The 15929-nt window shown below is 39.0% G+C and overlaps 1 protein-coding gene across 2 annotated transcripts in view; it reads right to left on the bottom strand.

The window, feature by feature from the left end:
• MORC3 (MORC family CW-type zinc finger 3) overlaps nt 1-15929 on the bottom strand; it is a 52361-nt gene that overhangs the window by 23374 nt on the left and 13058 nt on the right. Inside the window, exons 2-9 of one of the 2 annotated variants that reach the window (XM_066259416.1) lie at nt 14093-14165; nt 11457-11589; nt 9914-10128; nt 9209-9356; nt 6757-6904; nt 5132-5260; nt 4823-4942; nt 708-805 (exon numbers count right to left, since the gene is read on the bottom strand). In XM_066259416.1, the coding sequence (XP_066115513.1) occupies nt 708-805; nt 4823-4942; nt 5132-5260; nt 6757-6904; nt 9209-9356; nt 9914-10128; nt 11457-11589; nt 14093-14165 (1064 nt within the window). The remainder of the gene's footprint in view (nt 1-707; nt 806-4822; nt 4943-5131; nt 5261-6756; nt 6905-9208; nt 9357-9913; nt 10129-11456; nt 11590-14092; nt 14166-15929) is intronic. The other variant, XM_066259417.1, reaches the window with a different exon arrangement.

Genomic DNA, 15929 nt, shown 5'->3' on the forward strand with positions numbered 1-15929 from the left:
ATGACTCACAGAAATACTTCATCAGTAAAGACGGGGGGGATGCATTCAGGCAACACTAGAATCTATGTAAACACAATAAATTAAAATCAATTAAAAAAAAAAAAAGACCGGGCCCTGGCAGGTTGGCTCAGTGGTAGAGCGTCGGCCTGGTGTGCAGGAGTCCCGGGTTCGATTTCCGGCCAGAGCACACAGGAGAAGCACCCATCTGCTTCTCCACCCCTCCCCCTCTCCTTCCTCTCTGTCTCTCTCTTCCCCTTCCACAGCCAAGACTCCATTGAGCAAAGTTGGCCTGGGTGCCGAGGATGGCTCTATGACCTCTGCCTCAGGTGCTAGAATGGCTCTGGTTGCAACAGAGCAACGCCCCAGATGGGCAGAGCATCACCCCCTGGTGGGCATGCCGGGTGGATCCTGGTTGGGCGCATGTGGGAGTCTGTCTGACTGCCTCCCGTTTCCAACTTCAGAAAAATACAAAAAAAAAAAAAAAAAAAAAAAAGACCAGAGAATATCTTTCTAGTTGTAGAGTACAATTCCTAGGACAAAGATGATGTTAACTGCTTTCTGTGCAAGCCTTTCACACATCCAATCTTAATGTTCTACAAGGTGAAACATCCATAAGATAAAAAAAAAAAAAACTCAGCTTAGGAAAAGTTACTAAAGTATTTCCAAAATAAACTACAAAAGGTAAAAAATGTAAATAGGTAACACACCTGTACTCGTTAGTATAGTCGAAATCTTGTTTGTTATGCGTTGGCTTTAGGAAATTGCACTCTATAATTCCCACTACTCCAACACCCAAGTTGTTTGCCTGAAAAAAAAGTGAAATTGGCTTTTTAAGCATAAGACATGATGCTCAAAATAACCCACGAAGGTTGATAATTGTATCTAACATTTTCCTGTATTTTAACTCATTGAAATTTAGACTGAAAAACAGTATCTGATAGGTGTGGAGAAAAAGGGGGCAACATACTAAATCTGACAAGATCAAGGGAGGCCTGCATGGCAGCCTTGGGCATGGCACACTCAGAGACCTAAAGTTACCACACAGGATGGTCTGGAATTAAAACTTACTAACTAAAAGCAGTTCTTGGTGAGTACTCCTATGGTAAGCATGTATGTTCCCTGACAAAAGTCAGTATTTACCTACTCTGAGCCTGTCTAATGTCATTTTGCATCTGCAATAACAAACCTTTAGAATGGCAGGACACAAAGCCACAAATGCCCTCATTGTTATTATTATGTTCACTATTGACTTAACTATCCTACACCCACCAATGTAAATGAAATATGTGCCTATTCCTTTTACTTTTGTCCAATCCCAGAGATTTCCCCAACTGTGCTTTCTCCCTCCTCCTAATCTATGGCTTTCTTGTAATCACCTTAAGCCTCCTCCTTTGATTGTAATGAATAAAATAAAATGCAAAACTACTATTTCCAAGATCTTGCTTCCTACCAATTATCAGTTTGGCTTGGGTAACTCATAAAAATTTTTACAGGTTGGATGTTGCTTACGTTGACAGTGGTAATTTATGCTTCTGGAAGTTAATTCCTAAACATATTAGAGCCTTTCTCCCAAACCACTTCCACTGTTGTCAAATATCCACTCAGACAAGTATTACCACCCTCAATTTTATACAAGGGGAAAAAGATCACCTTAGAGTAGAAACCTAACTTATTTCTCTATCCATAGTGCCTAACAAAGGCTCTGGCACATAATATTCCATAAATTTGCATATAAAAATTAAAGTTATTTATCCAAAGTTATACATCCAGTTGTTAATGGCAATGAAATAAAAACCTACAATGGTAAAAATTCAAGTTACTGTTAACTGCTAGCTAAAATACTGAACTCAAAGCATGAGTCATATTCTGATTATATGTGTATATGTGTGATTATCAAGTGTATTTTTTTGAGAAGATATTTTACTTCTGAGCCTACATATAAAGTAAAATATGTAATTTACAAAGTAACTATTTTCATAAATATAACCACACAGGGTGGGGCAAAAGTAGGTTTACGATTGTGAATACACGAAAGTTACTCGTATTATTACTTATTGTATTATTTTCCAAACGAACAAATGAAAACCTACTTTTGCTCCACCCTATAGATGAAACCATATAAATCTAATCATAACCCTATTCTATCAGAACTATCCGTAGTTCTGCATCTCACACCACTTGTAAACCACAGCACCCTTCAATTTATGTTCACCTTTGTTCCAGCCTCATCTTCCTGGCCCTCCCATTACTCTATTTCCCACTATCATCCGGGCCAGGCACAGCAAACTATGCCCTTAATGTTATCATCTCAGAGCTTCTTTCCCTTCCTTTGCAATACTCTGTTCTCTGCCTGGAAATCCCCTGCCAGACTTTCCAACACAGCACAGTCAACAGAGACTCATCTCAATCACTGTTCTCCCCAACAAGCTTTTTAGGGCACTCTAAGGAGAGACCACATCCCCCTCACCACACTGAGCTCTGAGGGCATGCTCTGTATCTTGCCATCTTTTTATACTGAGCGTCTAGCATGGGAAATCATACTGATATCTACTAAATAAATGTTTACTGAGTCCACAGAATGCAAATACTAGGGCCAGTCCATCATCTGGTAAAGAAAAACATTAAAGTTGGTTGTATGCCTGACTGGTTGTGGTGCAGTGGACAGACAGCATTGACCTGGGATGCTGAGTTCTCAGGTTCAAAACCCCAAGGTTGCTGGCTTGAGTGTGGGGTCACAGGCTTGACTTGAGCCACCCCTCTTCCCAGTCAAGGCATATATGAGAAGCAATCAATAAACAACTAAAATGGTACAAGCTGATACTGCTGACTCTCTCCCTTCTGTTCTCTCTCTCTCTCAAAATTTCTCAAAACAAAACAAAACAGAACAAAAAAGTTGGTTGTAAAAGTCTGTCTTTACAAAGTCAAGTTTAACCATAAATTATATATATATGCATAAGGCAAATTTAACTGAGTGGGAAAAAGGACTATGATTCTTACTTAAGTCAGATTCCTAAGTGGTAAAAGATAAAAATATTTTACATTCTATAGCAAACACAATTTTTTTTGAATCCCAAAACACTTAAGAACTAAGACCTATGAGAAAAAATACATCTCCAATTAGTAGAAATTCAGAAAATTTAATTACAGAATATTTCTGGTGAAAAGTATTATTTTGATTACAAATGAAAACTAGCATTTTAAATATGTTATTGATACTTCTTACCATGGTTGCCAGAATTGTGGATTTATTTGGTGACTGAAATTAATGGTCACAAAGAGCCCAACAATGTTCATTTACTTTTGTAAAAATGCTATATTCTGAGCTCATGCCATATATATATTATAGAATATGTACTACAGAGTTATAACCTGCTGAATAACACTCAAGATAAACCCTTAATATCATACTGTATAGAGTTCACACATTCTATGATACAAAGAATTCAGAATGAAACAAAATACATCAAAACTGAAAGTCATAGCCCTGGCCAGTTGGCTCAGTGGTAGAGCGTCGGCCTGGCGTGCGGGGGACCCGGGTTCAATTCTCGGCCAGGGCACATAGGAGAAGTGCCCATTTGCTTCTCCACCCCACCCCCCTTCTTCTCTGTCTCTCTCTTCCCCTCCTGCAGCCAAGGCTCCATTGGAGCAAAGATGGCCCGGGCGCTGGGGATGGCTCCTTGGCCTCTACCCCAGGCGCTAGAGTGGCTCTGGTCGCAGCAGAGCGACGCCCCGGAGGGGCAGAACATCGCCCCTGGTGGGCATGCCGGGTGGATCCCAGTTGGGCGCATGCAGGAGTCTGTCTGACTGTCTCTCCCCGTTTCCAGCTTCAGAAATAAAAGAAAAACAAAAAACAAAAAAAACCCTGAAAGTCATAAAAAAAAAATGGGTCCTGGCCAGTTGGCTCAATGGTAGAATATCAGCCTGGCGTGTGGATGTCCCAAGTTCGATTCCCCACCAGGACATACAGGAGAAGCACCCATCTGCTTCTCTACTGCTCCCCTTCTCACTTCTCTCTCTCTCTCTTTCTCTCTTGCAGCCATGGCTCCATTGCTTCGGCCTCAAGCACTAAGAAGAGCTCAGTACCTGAGCAATGGAGCACCGCCCCCTAATGGGCTTGCCAGATGGATCTCAGTCCAGGCACAAGTGGGAGTCTGTCTCTCTGCCTCCCTCCTCTCATTGAATAAAAAATTAAAAAAAAGTCATAGAATTGGAAAACAAAATGTGCCCAGACTTAAAACCCTTAACAAAGTTGATTTTCAGAATTTATCACAGAATTCTTAACACACACACCAAAATAAAACTTTCTGTGAAAGCACGTAAAGGATAAACAGACCGACATGAACAGTGTCCATTATCCTAAACTGAATTCTACAATGGACGTGGCTTAGAAGGCTCTAATATATTTAGAAACTAGCCTCAAAAAAGTAAATCACCAACCAGATGCTGCTTTTTCAGGCTACTGAGTCAGCATCAATTAAAACCAACCACTTTCATCCCAGTGTGAAGTAACCAGGGATCCAGATCCAAATGCAGCCCCAAGAGCTGTGTCCGAGCCTGAGATCTGCCCTCCTCGCTAGATCAAGTGGGAGTTACTGAGCCCCGACACTTCCTCATCTGTAAAACACAAACTACTCTGTCCCCCTCATAAGGTTATTCAGAATCAAATGAGAAATTAATATCAAAGTGCTCTAAGTTCAAGAGCCATACCAATGTTATTAAAAAGTGACATTTAAGTAAGTCATCAGGCAAAAAGCATATTATTTCACATTTGACCCAATAACAAGTTACTCTTTTATAAAAGACATAGACATTTTCAGCTTACCTTCAACTGATATCCAACTTTTTCATAGGCTTTGATGAGTCTATTTTTGTGATACATCATTATCCCATAATGATCTTTATTTCTGCAGTTGAATCCAAAAGTAATTCTCACTGCTTTAGTCTTAAATATTAAGGAAAATTCTGAACATACCATTTCAGTCCCTTGAAATCATCCTTTCTATTTTATTATTTGAGTCCAAAAGCACAGAAGGGCAAAGTTAAAGGATGAGACTCAATATCAGGAGAAAGGGGGAATACACCTGACTAGTATAACTCTATCCAGCATCATAAAAAGGAAAACAAAGGATACTAAATATTTTGGTCGATAAACATCATGTTCAATGTAAGCAAGGCTCTTTGAAACTAGCTGTGTCTTTACTTTCTGTCCACGTAAGATGATCTGCATCCTTGGCTTTAGATACAATATACTGCAGTAAGCCTGTAAAGACACAAAACAATATCTGTTCTTTTGAAATAATTACCTACAAATTTATTCAACACTACTTATGCATCTATTTAAAAAGATACAATCCTACTTCCATAAAAGACCCATAAACTTTTCAATAAAATATACACTATATATACTTTTCACAAAAAATAAACTCAGTATACTAGAGACATTAAAAAAAGAAATCTCCAGGCCCTGGCCGGTTAGGTCAGCGGTAGAGCGTCGGTCTGGAATGTGGAAGTCCCAGGTTCGATTCCTGGCAGGACACACAGAAGCGCCCATCTGCTTCTCCACCCTTCCCCTTCTCCTATCTCTCTATCTCTCTCTTCCCCTTGCGCAGCCAAGGCTCCATTGGAGCAAAGTTGGCCCAGGCACTGAGGATGGCTCCATGGCCTCCGCCTCGGTGCTGAATGGCTCCAGTTACAGCAGAGCAACACCTCAGATGGACAAAGCATCGCCCCCTGATGGGCATGCCAGGTGGATCCCAATCAGGCACATACGTGAGTCTGACTACCTCTCCACTTCTAACTTAGGAAAAATACAAAAAAAAAAACAACAAAAAACGGGAAATCTCCAAAGGAAATGAATTGAATAACTCAAGGATAGATGAAATGTTCAATACAAAACTAAAATTTGAACTTTTCTTTTTTTCTCCTGACTTCAAAATTAGTGGCATTTTGCCTCTTCTAAAATTCATTGATGATATTTTACAACGCTGTACTTTGCAGAAGACTAAATCCACACTATCCCCTCTGGCTACCTCTAGACCCATCTATACTTGAGCAAGATGTTCTTAACAATTAGGAGATACCTCAGTAACACATTGGTGTATATCAAGTTATAGTAATATTTGCCATTTGAATTGCTAACAAAATTATATGGTAAACTAGTAAATGTCAAATGTCCTCAGCTTGGGTTATGAAATCACTGCAGCACAAAAATAAAGGGAAAGGTTAGTATGACATATTATAATGACTAAGTAATTTATATCAACATTGCTATACTGAGATATTAATTTCCTCAATCTCAAAATCAACTATTTCTAACATCAAATTTAAGAAATATTTATCACAAATTATATTAATGTACATTATCTCTAGTCTATACATAACATTGCTTTAGGAAGTAAAGGTGTATTTATTCTAGAGTATTTTACATTAAAAATAGAGAAATTCTGAATTTGGTCATTTTGACTGATTAATCAATATGGACATCATAGGATATACTGATTCTACTATTCCCAATGTAAGTAACATAACCAACAAAGTGAAAAAAACTAAATGCTGTTAGACCTTATGACTTCACAATTAAAAATGGCTTCTAAGCAAATAAAACAACCAGTGTGCTTATGAAAAGTTTAGCAGGTTGGCTCATATCTGAGACACTTTCATTTAGAGATCAATGGCAGCATTTATAACACAAGTGGACAAGATAACTTCCATTATTTCATTATTTTTCTGATTTCCATAGAAGACATGGACACATACCCTCAGGGAATAGTCGCTTTCTGGGGCAATTTGGTCCATCCTTTCTTGTTTTTTGTATCCCTTCTTCCCTGTTGTCTCATCTAAGTCTTCTGGAATTCTGATGTCATATTTATCCTTATCAAAATCAAACTCTGTTGCATTTTTGTACCTGTAAAAACAATTTTTTAAAAGAGTAAAATTTTAAGCAAGATAAGCAAGAAAATACTATTAGTTAACAAAACAAAACACGTGTTTGGCGCCATGGTAGTGGTGGTGGTGGGGAACAAAAGTGAGAAAAAAAAGATAGAAAAGGCAATCCAGGAAAATGCAAAAACAAACAAACAACTGTATTCACACACATTGCTGATGAGAAGGTCAAATAGTAGAGCCATTTTGAAAAACATTCTGGCAGTTTCCTAAAAAACTAAACATACAATTCCCTTATGACCCATCAATTATACTACTGGTGATTTACTGTAGAAAAATGAAGATTATATTCCCACAAACACCTGTACACAAATGTCTAGAGCAAGGGTTGGGAACCTTTTTGGCTGAGAGAGCCATGAACACCACATATTTTAAAATGTAATTCCGTGAGAGCCATACAACAACCCGTGTACATTACGCATTATCCAATAAAAATTTGGTGTTGTCCCGGAGGACAGCTGTGATTGGGCTCCAGCTACCCGCAACCATGAACATTAGCAGTAGGAAATGAATAGATTGTAATACATAAGAATGTTTTATATTTTTAACATTATTTTTTTATTAAAGATTTGTTTGCAAGCCAGATGCAGCCATCAAAAGAGCCACATCTGGCTCGTGAGCCATAGGTTCCTGACCCCTGGTCTAGAGCTTTATTGGCAATAGCCAAAACTGTACATCCAGATGACTTTCAACAGGTACCATGGTTAAACACCCTGGGCTCCACCCACACATGTACTAGTACACAGCAAGAAAAAGGAAGCAAACTACAGCCATATGCACCTGCATGAATCTCATCACCCAATGATCTTTAGAGTCGGATGGGGAGGAATGAGAGGGGAGAAAAAAAGAGGGAAGAAGAGGGGGTGTAGGAGAGAGAGAAATACCACTTTGCTATTCCACTTATTTATGCATTCACTGGTTGATTATTTTATTCTACGTGCTCTGACCCAGATCAAACCCACAACCTTAGCACATCGATATGACACTAACCAACTCAACCAATACTATGTAACATTCTTGAAATTAAAAAGTTATAGAAATTGAGGCCCTGGCTGGTGGCTCAGTGGGCAGAGCATCAGCCTAGCATATAAATGTCCCAGGTTTGATTCTTGGACAGAGTACATAGGAGAGATGACCATCTGCTTCTTCTCCCCTCCCTTTCTCCTTTCTCTCCCTCTCCCCCTCTTGCAGCCAGTGGCTCAGTTTGCTTGAGCGTGGCCCTGGGTTCTGAGGATTGCTCAGTTGGTCTGAGTGTCAGTCTCCGGCGCTAAAAATAGCTAGGTACTCGAGCATCAGCCCTAGTCGGATTGCTGGGTGGATCCTAGATGGAGCAACATGTGGGAGTCTGTCTCACTATTTCCCCTCCTCTCATTTTAAGAAAAAAAATTAAAAAAGAACATGTTAGAGGTTGCCAGGGATTAAGGAGGACTGGAAGGGCAACTTGAGGAATCCTTGTGGTGATAAAAATGTCCTCTATCTTGACTGTATCAATGCCAATACCAACTGTACTACAGTTCTATAGTTTAAGATGTTTCACGGGGGAAACGAGATCGTTCTATTATTCCTACAACTGCACAAGAATCTATAATTACCTTAAAATTTAAATAAAGAAAACTGGGGGAGGGACAGGAAAGCAAGAAAAAAAGAAAGAAAAAGGGAATACAAGAGAGCAGAAAAGGACAAGAGTTAAAGCATTTTTGGTTTACCATTAGTTGTGCTTTATTCCTATGGTGTAATATGTCTTCTATCTCTCAATAGTACATTCATTCTAAATTTTAAAACTTTTATTTGCAAAAGATCTTATTCTCATCACAAAGAAAAGAACTACCAATTTAAGTCTCATCTATATTACTTTTCTCATCAGAGCTAAATCATGCTTAGCTTTAACTAATGAACCAAACGGACAAAAATTTCTCTTTTAACTCATACGAACTTGGACTTGGCTGGGTTTTTATCTCCCCATTTATTCATTCATTCGTCTGTTTTGGGGACAGGGTGGGATGACAGAGAAAGAACAGTGTGCAATGGAGACTAAACCTGAGGGCTGAAATTTATTTTAGTAACAACATGAAATTATCTCAAATTGAAACCAAAGTGGCCTCAATAAACTACCCTTGGAAAGACAAATTATTAACTATGCCAAAACATGAGCCCCTTCCAATGCATTGCTACTCTGTGCAACAACCAATGGATGACTGTAATAATCATTCTGGCACATGCACTTAACTTCCACAATGATCAACATCTAACTGAAATCTGAATTTACCTTCTAAGATTCCAAATGATGATTCTTGTCCCCTTCTTACCCATAATGGCATCCAGTTCTGCTAGTAATTTCTGTTCCGTAGAAAACAGAGAATGGTCCAGAATTGCAGCGAGGCTTGCTTTTGATTCTGCTGAATTAATCACCTGTCGTATATCTTGAGTTAAAGACTTAGACCAACAACGTATTTTCCCCACAATTGCAATATGAAAACCAATTCAAACTTAAACCACAGAAAAACTATTTCCTAAATTATTTTCTAAGTTTTAAAATGGCAGTTTGAGTTCAAATGAACACCCAGCGGATGAAGCCAGGAACAAGTTTATTATTCCTAATTTAATGCTTTCCAATATTTGAAATGTGTTTACACAGAAGATATTTTCCTATAGATATCCTGCTTTTCATGGTAATTAGTGAAACTTTCAAGCCAGATCACAGTCCTATTAGACCACAATGAGACTGCTATAAAGAGGAAGGCAACAAGAAGTTCAACACGACATGCAATCAGCTAATGGTAAGGATTTTCACAGTACAACTCCGCAGAGAATAGGGACAGCGCTTAGATGCAGATGTTGGGGAAGAAACAGGAACAGGAGCTAGAATGGAAGGTGTGATTTAAAAACAAGAGTCTGGAGGAAGGCAAAAGGATAGATGGTCCACATTATTTCTTCAGTTTCTACAGTTTCCGTTTCAAAATCAAAAGGATATGGTGTTTATTGAATGTCACTATTGGGACAACAACATGTTCTGCTTCTATGGTGTCCAAGTAAGTCTGAGACAAGAAGCCCACGCTCATACCTTCTCCATTTTTGGTAAAAACGATTGCATCTTTACCCAAACGCATAGAACCTGACTTGAAACCATTTCCATACAATCCAACTGGAACACGGCCATTCATGGTGACTTTGTCACTGAAGCCAAAGCTAAAAAGAAAATGAAAAGATTTTAAAAGTAAACATATAATCATTTTTATTTATTGATTTTTACAGAGAGAAAGGGAGGGAGGGAGATGGAGAGAGAGAAACATCAATTTCTTGTTCCACTTATTTCTGCATTCTTTGGTTGATTCTTGTATATGTCCCGACAGGGTATAGAACCCACAACCTTGGTGTTAATCGGGATGATGCGCTACTAATCAACTGAACTATCCAGTTAGGGCTAATCTTCATGTTTTTAACTCAAAAACATATATAAAAAGCCTGCATTTGTATGCTGCCTCATCCTTCCTAGATGATATGCATAGGCAAATAAGTTTTAACCTGCCTTGATGTGTTTTCCCATCTCTGAAATGAAGGAAGCAAGTCTCCCTCATTGGGATTTAAGGGCACACATACTACCCAGGAGCCAGTTGCCTGGCACACCCTGGATAAACGGCAGCATTACTGTCCGGGTCCCTGGGGCCCTGAAACAGCACCCCACGCAATCTCTTCTTGTAAGTGGGAATGCTTTCCTTGCTCTCAGCAAGCCTGCCGTAGTCTGAGGGTTGGTTGCCTTGACTTTTCGGCAGCGTAAGGAGTATATGAGGAACAGTAGAAAGGCCTCTGCTAACTAATTCTCCCTCTACCCTGTACCTGTGCTAAGCATCTTAGTTTCCATTTCAGGAACATTTGGCTTCATACTGACATCCTGTATTGTGACTCTTGGGCCCAAAACCTTAGGACTATTTTATGCTGCTTCCTCATCCTCTGAATCCTTTTAAAATTAACCTCTCACCCCACCAAAAGCAGTACACTTTATTGGAAATACTGGTTAAAACTAATTTACATGAAAGTAAAAATAACGTATTCAATGTACTACAACTCTAGAAAGGAAGAGTGAAATTTTAGGTAAGCCAGACATGGGGGGAGAGATGAGAGGAATGGTAGAGACTGCTGAAAAACTAACAGTGGAAATGATGGCAAACTTAAAAGCAGTGGTCGGCAAACTCATTAGTCAACAGAGCCAAATATCAACAGTACAACGATTGAAATTTCTTTTGAGAGCCAAATTTTTTAAACTTAAACTATATAGGTAGGTACATTCCTTATCAAGGTAGCGCCCACACGTGGTATTTTGTGGAAGAGCCACACTCAAGGGGCCAAAGAGCCGCATGTGGCTCGCGAGCCGTAGTTTGCTGCCCACTGACTTAGAGAATAGAGTGCACTGTGGGTACCATATTTCACATTTAAAAAACAAGAACTTTGGACAATAAATGTAACACATGAAACCGGGAAGCAGGGAAAAGCATGACTAGGTGTGACACTTTACATACCTGAGCATTTTATGTAACTTGTCTGGCGTCATACCATTGCCATTATCAGTGAATGTCAAACATATCTGGTTATCTATCACTGTTTTGTCAATCCATATCTGTTTAGCATTCACATCAGGATCATATGCATTATCTGAGAAACAAGTTTTGAGAGATTTTGAGTTTGCATTTTTTTAAAAAGCAATTAGTTCAGAACAATCCTTTAACAAGCAACAGAATAACATTTTAAGGACATTTAAAATGCTAAAATGTTAAGAACACCTGAGATTTGAAAACATGAAACTTAAAAGATAGTACCCTATTATATTATATATCACTCACTATTACAGAATTAACTCTTTCCAAAACTCTGCAGTCATTATACACAGAACAAATACTGGTCCTCACTACACCGAAAAAGTATAAAGCAGGAGGAATCACTGCACTACAGAGATGTTGGAGAAAAGAAGGTCTTCTGCCCCAAGAGCCAGCCCAGCGATCACAGGAAAACCAGGAACCGAGTGTCAGCAGGCACTCCAGTTGCTGCTGCACAAACAAGAGAGCAGCGTCATTCTCTGCTAAGCTGCATACACAGAGAGAGGAAGGTTTACCTTCTATAATGTTTTTCAAATTGTGGCCCTTATCAAATTTTTTAAATTTTTATTTACTAATTTTAGAAAGAGAGGAAGGGGGGGAGAGAGAGAGAGAGAGAGAGAGACCAACAGAAACATTGAACTGTTCCTGCATGTGCTCTGACCGGTGATAGAACCAGCAACCTCTGCACATTGGGACTATGCTCTAACCAACCAAGCTATCCGGCCAGGGCATAATTGTTAGAGAAAAACCAGAGACCCAAAATGGTGTTCCTCATGCTAAAAGCCCATATTTTAATATGTGACCTAACTGCAGTTTTAACCTCTCCCCAAAATGTTATCTTAGTTAACCTTGATCAGTCTGGAGTTTTCTGGTCAAAAACCAGTAAGGTCATCTGTGACATGACCTTCTCCATCCCCCACCCAGAAAGAACAGACAAGGCAACCTAAAGGATTACAAAAACCTTTTTCCTCCCCCCCAAGGATGCTCCCAAAATAATCCTTTCTTTTCTTTCACTAACAGCTCCCTTGTTCCACTGGGCTTCCCATAAAGTCCTTCCATTCTGTATCACGCCCCCACTGACCCGTCTAGTTCTAGAGGGGATGCTGCCCCCCATTCATGAATTGCTTCGTAACAATTAGAGCTCCAAAGTTACTTGGTTGAATTTTGTTTTTGTTTTAACACAGTCTAAGCAAATTTATGGTGGCTTTTATACTTCTACATTCTCTGTACATCTCTCATTTAACACCCTAGTTTAGCAACCTCGTTTCAGAATAAGTGTGAAGGGAATACATCAAAGGAAAAGGGGAAAAACTCAACAATAGCAGTAATACAATCAACTTGTAACCAAAAATACTTCGTGAAGTATATTTTAAAGTATTTATTATAATACAAATAACAGTTCTCAAACTATCGTTTCATAGGCTGCCTACAATTAAAATCAAATGATCTTTTTTAAGTCAACCACTTCAGGAAAGACGCTGTTTCATTAAAAACTTAAATCTGATACACCACCCAGAGCACCATGATTTTCAGCTGCTCTACCTGGAAGCTAGAGAACCACTGTGTGAATGAATGATCTCAGGCTAAGGAGATTCTCCGGGCTCCAATGCCACAGCATGTCCACTCAGGGGTTTTAAAAAAACACCTGAATAGCGGCTACAAGACTATGAATAATCTAACTATATCAAGAAAAAAAGAAACTAAAAAACGGCTTTCTTCTTTTTTTTTTTAATTATTATTTATTGATTTTAGCAAGAGAGGAAGGGAGAGAGACAGGAACATCAATACGTTCCTGTATGTGCCCTGACTGGGGATTGAACCAGCAATTGATGTGCTTTGGGACGATGCTCTAACCCAACCAAGCTCTGACTAGGGCAAAAAAGTGGCTTTCTTTTTAAGATAGTCCCTTCCTTGATAAAGAATCTATATCTAAAAATATCTAATATAATTTTCCCTTATTATGTTTCTCAAATATAGCCTTAAGCTAAAAGAAAATTCAAGTGCATAAATCTTCCCAAGGAAAAAAAACCATGACCTCATAATGTAAATCTGCACAACCTTGCCTCTTTCTTCATGTTTATTAAGGCATTATTAAAAGACAATCCTATGCCTCGATCATTTTATCTACTGGAGGAAACAAGATTAACACAAATCAAACATAACTTTAATCCCCCTACTAACTACTAACAACAGAAAAAATGAATCCATTCTATGTTTTACATACTTCCCAACTATTATAAAACATAATTCTCATTTTCTAGAGATCTATTTCCTTTCTAATCAGAATAAAAATACTTTCAACATAAATGCTTTATGAATGTAGTGAATTAAAATACTGTGTCAGTAGTATAGGAAAGGTTAAACAGTAATTAATTTGACTAACTTGATATTCATTTTGAATAGCTGTTATGCTAGATACCCTTTATACTTAATGCTATCATTCAAGATACATTTGTTTTTTTTTAAAATAAAAGCATATTTACATAATATTTTCCAACAAAAACTTTTTCAAAATTTCAACTGCAAGCAATAGTTACATATGAAATGTCAATTTTACATACCTATTAATTCAGCAACTGCACTGAATGGCCAAGTGTGACTAGTAGAATTTGTGTGTAAAAACTTCGGGCAAAGCTGAAACAAACCAATGATTTATGTAAATTAACTCAGGTCTTACTTTTTTTCTTTTTTAAGTGAGTGGAGGGGAAATAGAGACAGATTCCCACATGCATCCCGACAGGGATCTACCTGGCCACCCCCATCTGGGGCCAATGCTCAAATCAACTGAGCTATCCTCAGCACCTGAGGCCAATGCTTGGATCGCCCCAGGCCAAGGCCTGAACCAATCAAGCCAACGGCTGTGAGAGAGTAAGAGAAGAGAGAAGGGGAAGAGAGGGAGGAAGAGAAGCAAATGGTCACTTTTCATGTGTCTCTGACTAGGGATCAAACCAGTGACATCTGCACGCCAAGCCAATGCTCCATCCACTGAACCAACCAGCCAGGGCCAGGTCTTGCTTTTAAAAACAGAAACCAGGGACAGAAAAAGTCTGAGAGATCCTAAATTAAAATACAGTGGGCAGGAGAGAGAAAGTAACCAGTCAATAGCTGCGGACCAACTAGCAAAACTGCACACATTCCTGGCTATATGTTGGAGCTTTGAATCAACTTCTGTCATGACCACCAGACTCCATAGCATCGTGCTAACGCATGAACTTTCAGGACTGTTTCCCAAAACCAATCAAAAGTAGTACGCATCTCTTCCTTATTAGCTGTGCAATGATCCTAGGACTGCCCCCACTTCACCTTTCCCCACCCCACCCCCTTATCTGTAGCCAGTGTAATCTGTTTCACAACTATCATCTGTATAAAAGTGCCCATCATCTCCAGGACTGGACACATGTTTGTCTTTTCCACTAGCAGTGCTGGTGGTTCAGACTTCATGCCCCAGGATCTGGCCTTTTCTGGCTACCATTTGGCTCAATAAACCTTTTTTGCACAAAAGCTTTCAGCCATAAAAGCTTTTTTTCATTTAACAAAACCAATATAATTTTCTGTCCTTGCTTTAAACAACACAGAGACCAAGTAAAAAATAACCTAGCTGCTTCTTTCAGGATATACCTGGAAAATATAACATAAGGCTATTACTCAAGTAAGTAGTTTAGTCATCAAGACCTTCTTCAAAACCTTTGCCTCCCTATACCCACTAATCCAAAGCCATGACATCACAAATTGCCCAATCCCAAAGTTATCAACCTTGCAAGACCTACTTCAAAACTACCCAGCCAAGGTCCTAAAATCCTATACACACCATTTCCTAATCTCCCTACTGTGAGATACAACTAAAGTTGTCAAGTGGGTGTTTTCCACTTAGTACATTAGGCTTAATAAACTTAGCTTTGCTTATTAATCAAGAGGCTTTTCTGGTGATCTACTGAAGAGTCATCATAGTTGAACTCATGGCAGTAGAGTAATACCATGTTTCCCCATGTATAAGATGCACCCTTTTTCAAAAAATTTGGGTTAAGTAAAAATTAATTAAATAAATAGCAAAAATAAATAAAATAAATAACCCATAGATCAAACAAAATCCAAAAGTAAATTAGAAAATATTTCTAACTAAATAAAAATGGATAAACAGGAAAAAAATTGGGGGTCTAAAAACTGGGTGTCTTACACAGTGGTTATAGATTTTCTTTTTTTGTATTTTTCTTTAGTTGGAAACGGGGAGGCAGTCAGACAGACTCCAGCTTGAGTCCAACCAGGATCCACCCGACATGCCCACCAGGGGGCGATGCTCTGCCCATCTGGGGCGTCGCTCTGTTGCAACCAGAGCCATTCTAGCGCCTGAGGCAGAGGCCATAGAGCCATCCTCAGCGCCCGGGCAAACTTTGCTCCAAT

The sequence above is a fragment of the Saccopteryx bilineata genome, chromosome 2, assembly GCF_036850765.1.
Source record: "Saccopteryx bilineata isolate mSacBil1 chromosome 2, mSacBil1_pri_phased_curated, whole genome shotgun sequence".
Lineage (NCBI taxonomy): Eukaryota > Metazoa > Chordata > Mammalia > Chiroptera > Emballonuridae > Saccopteryx > Saccopteryx bilineata.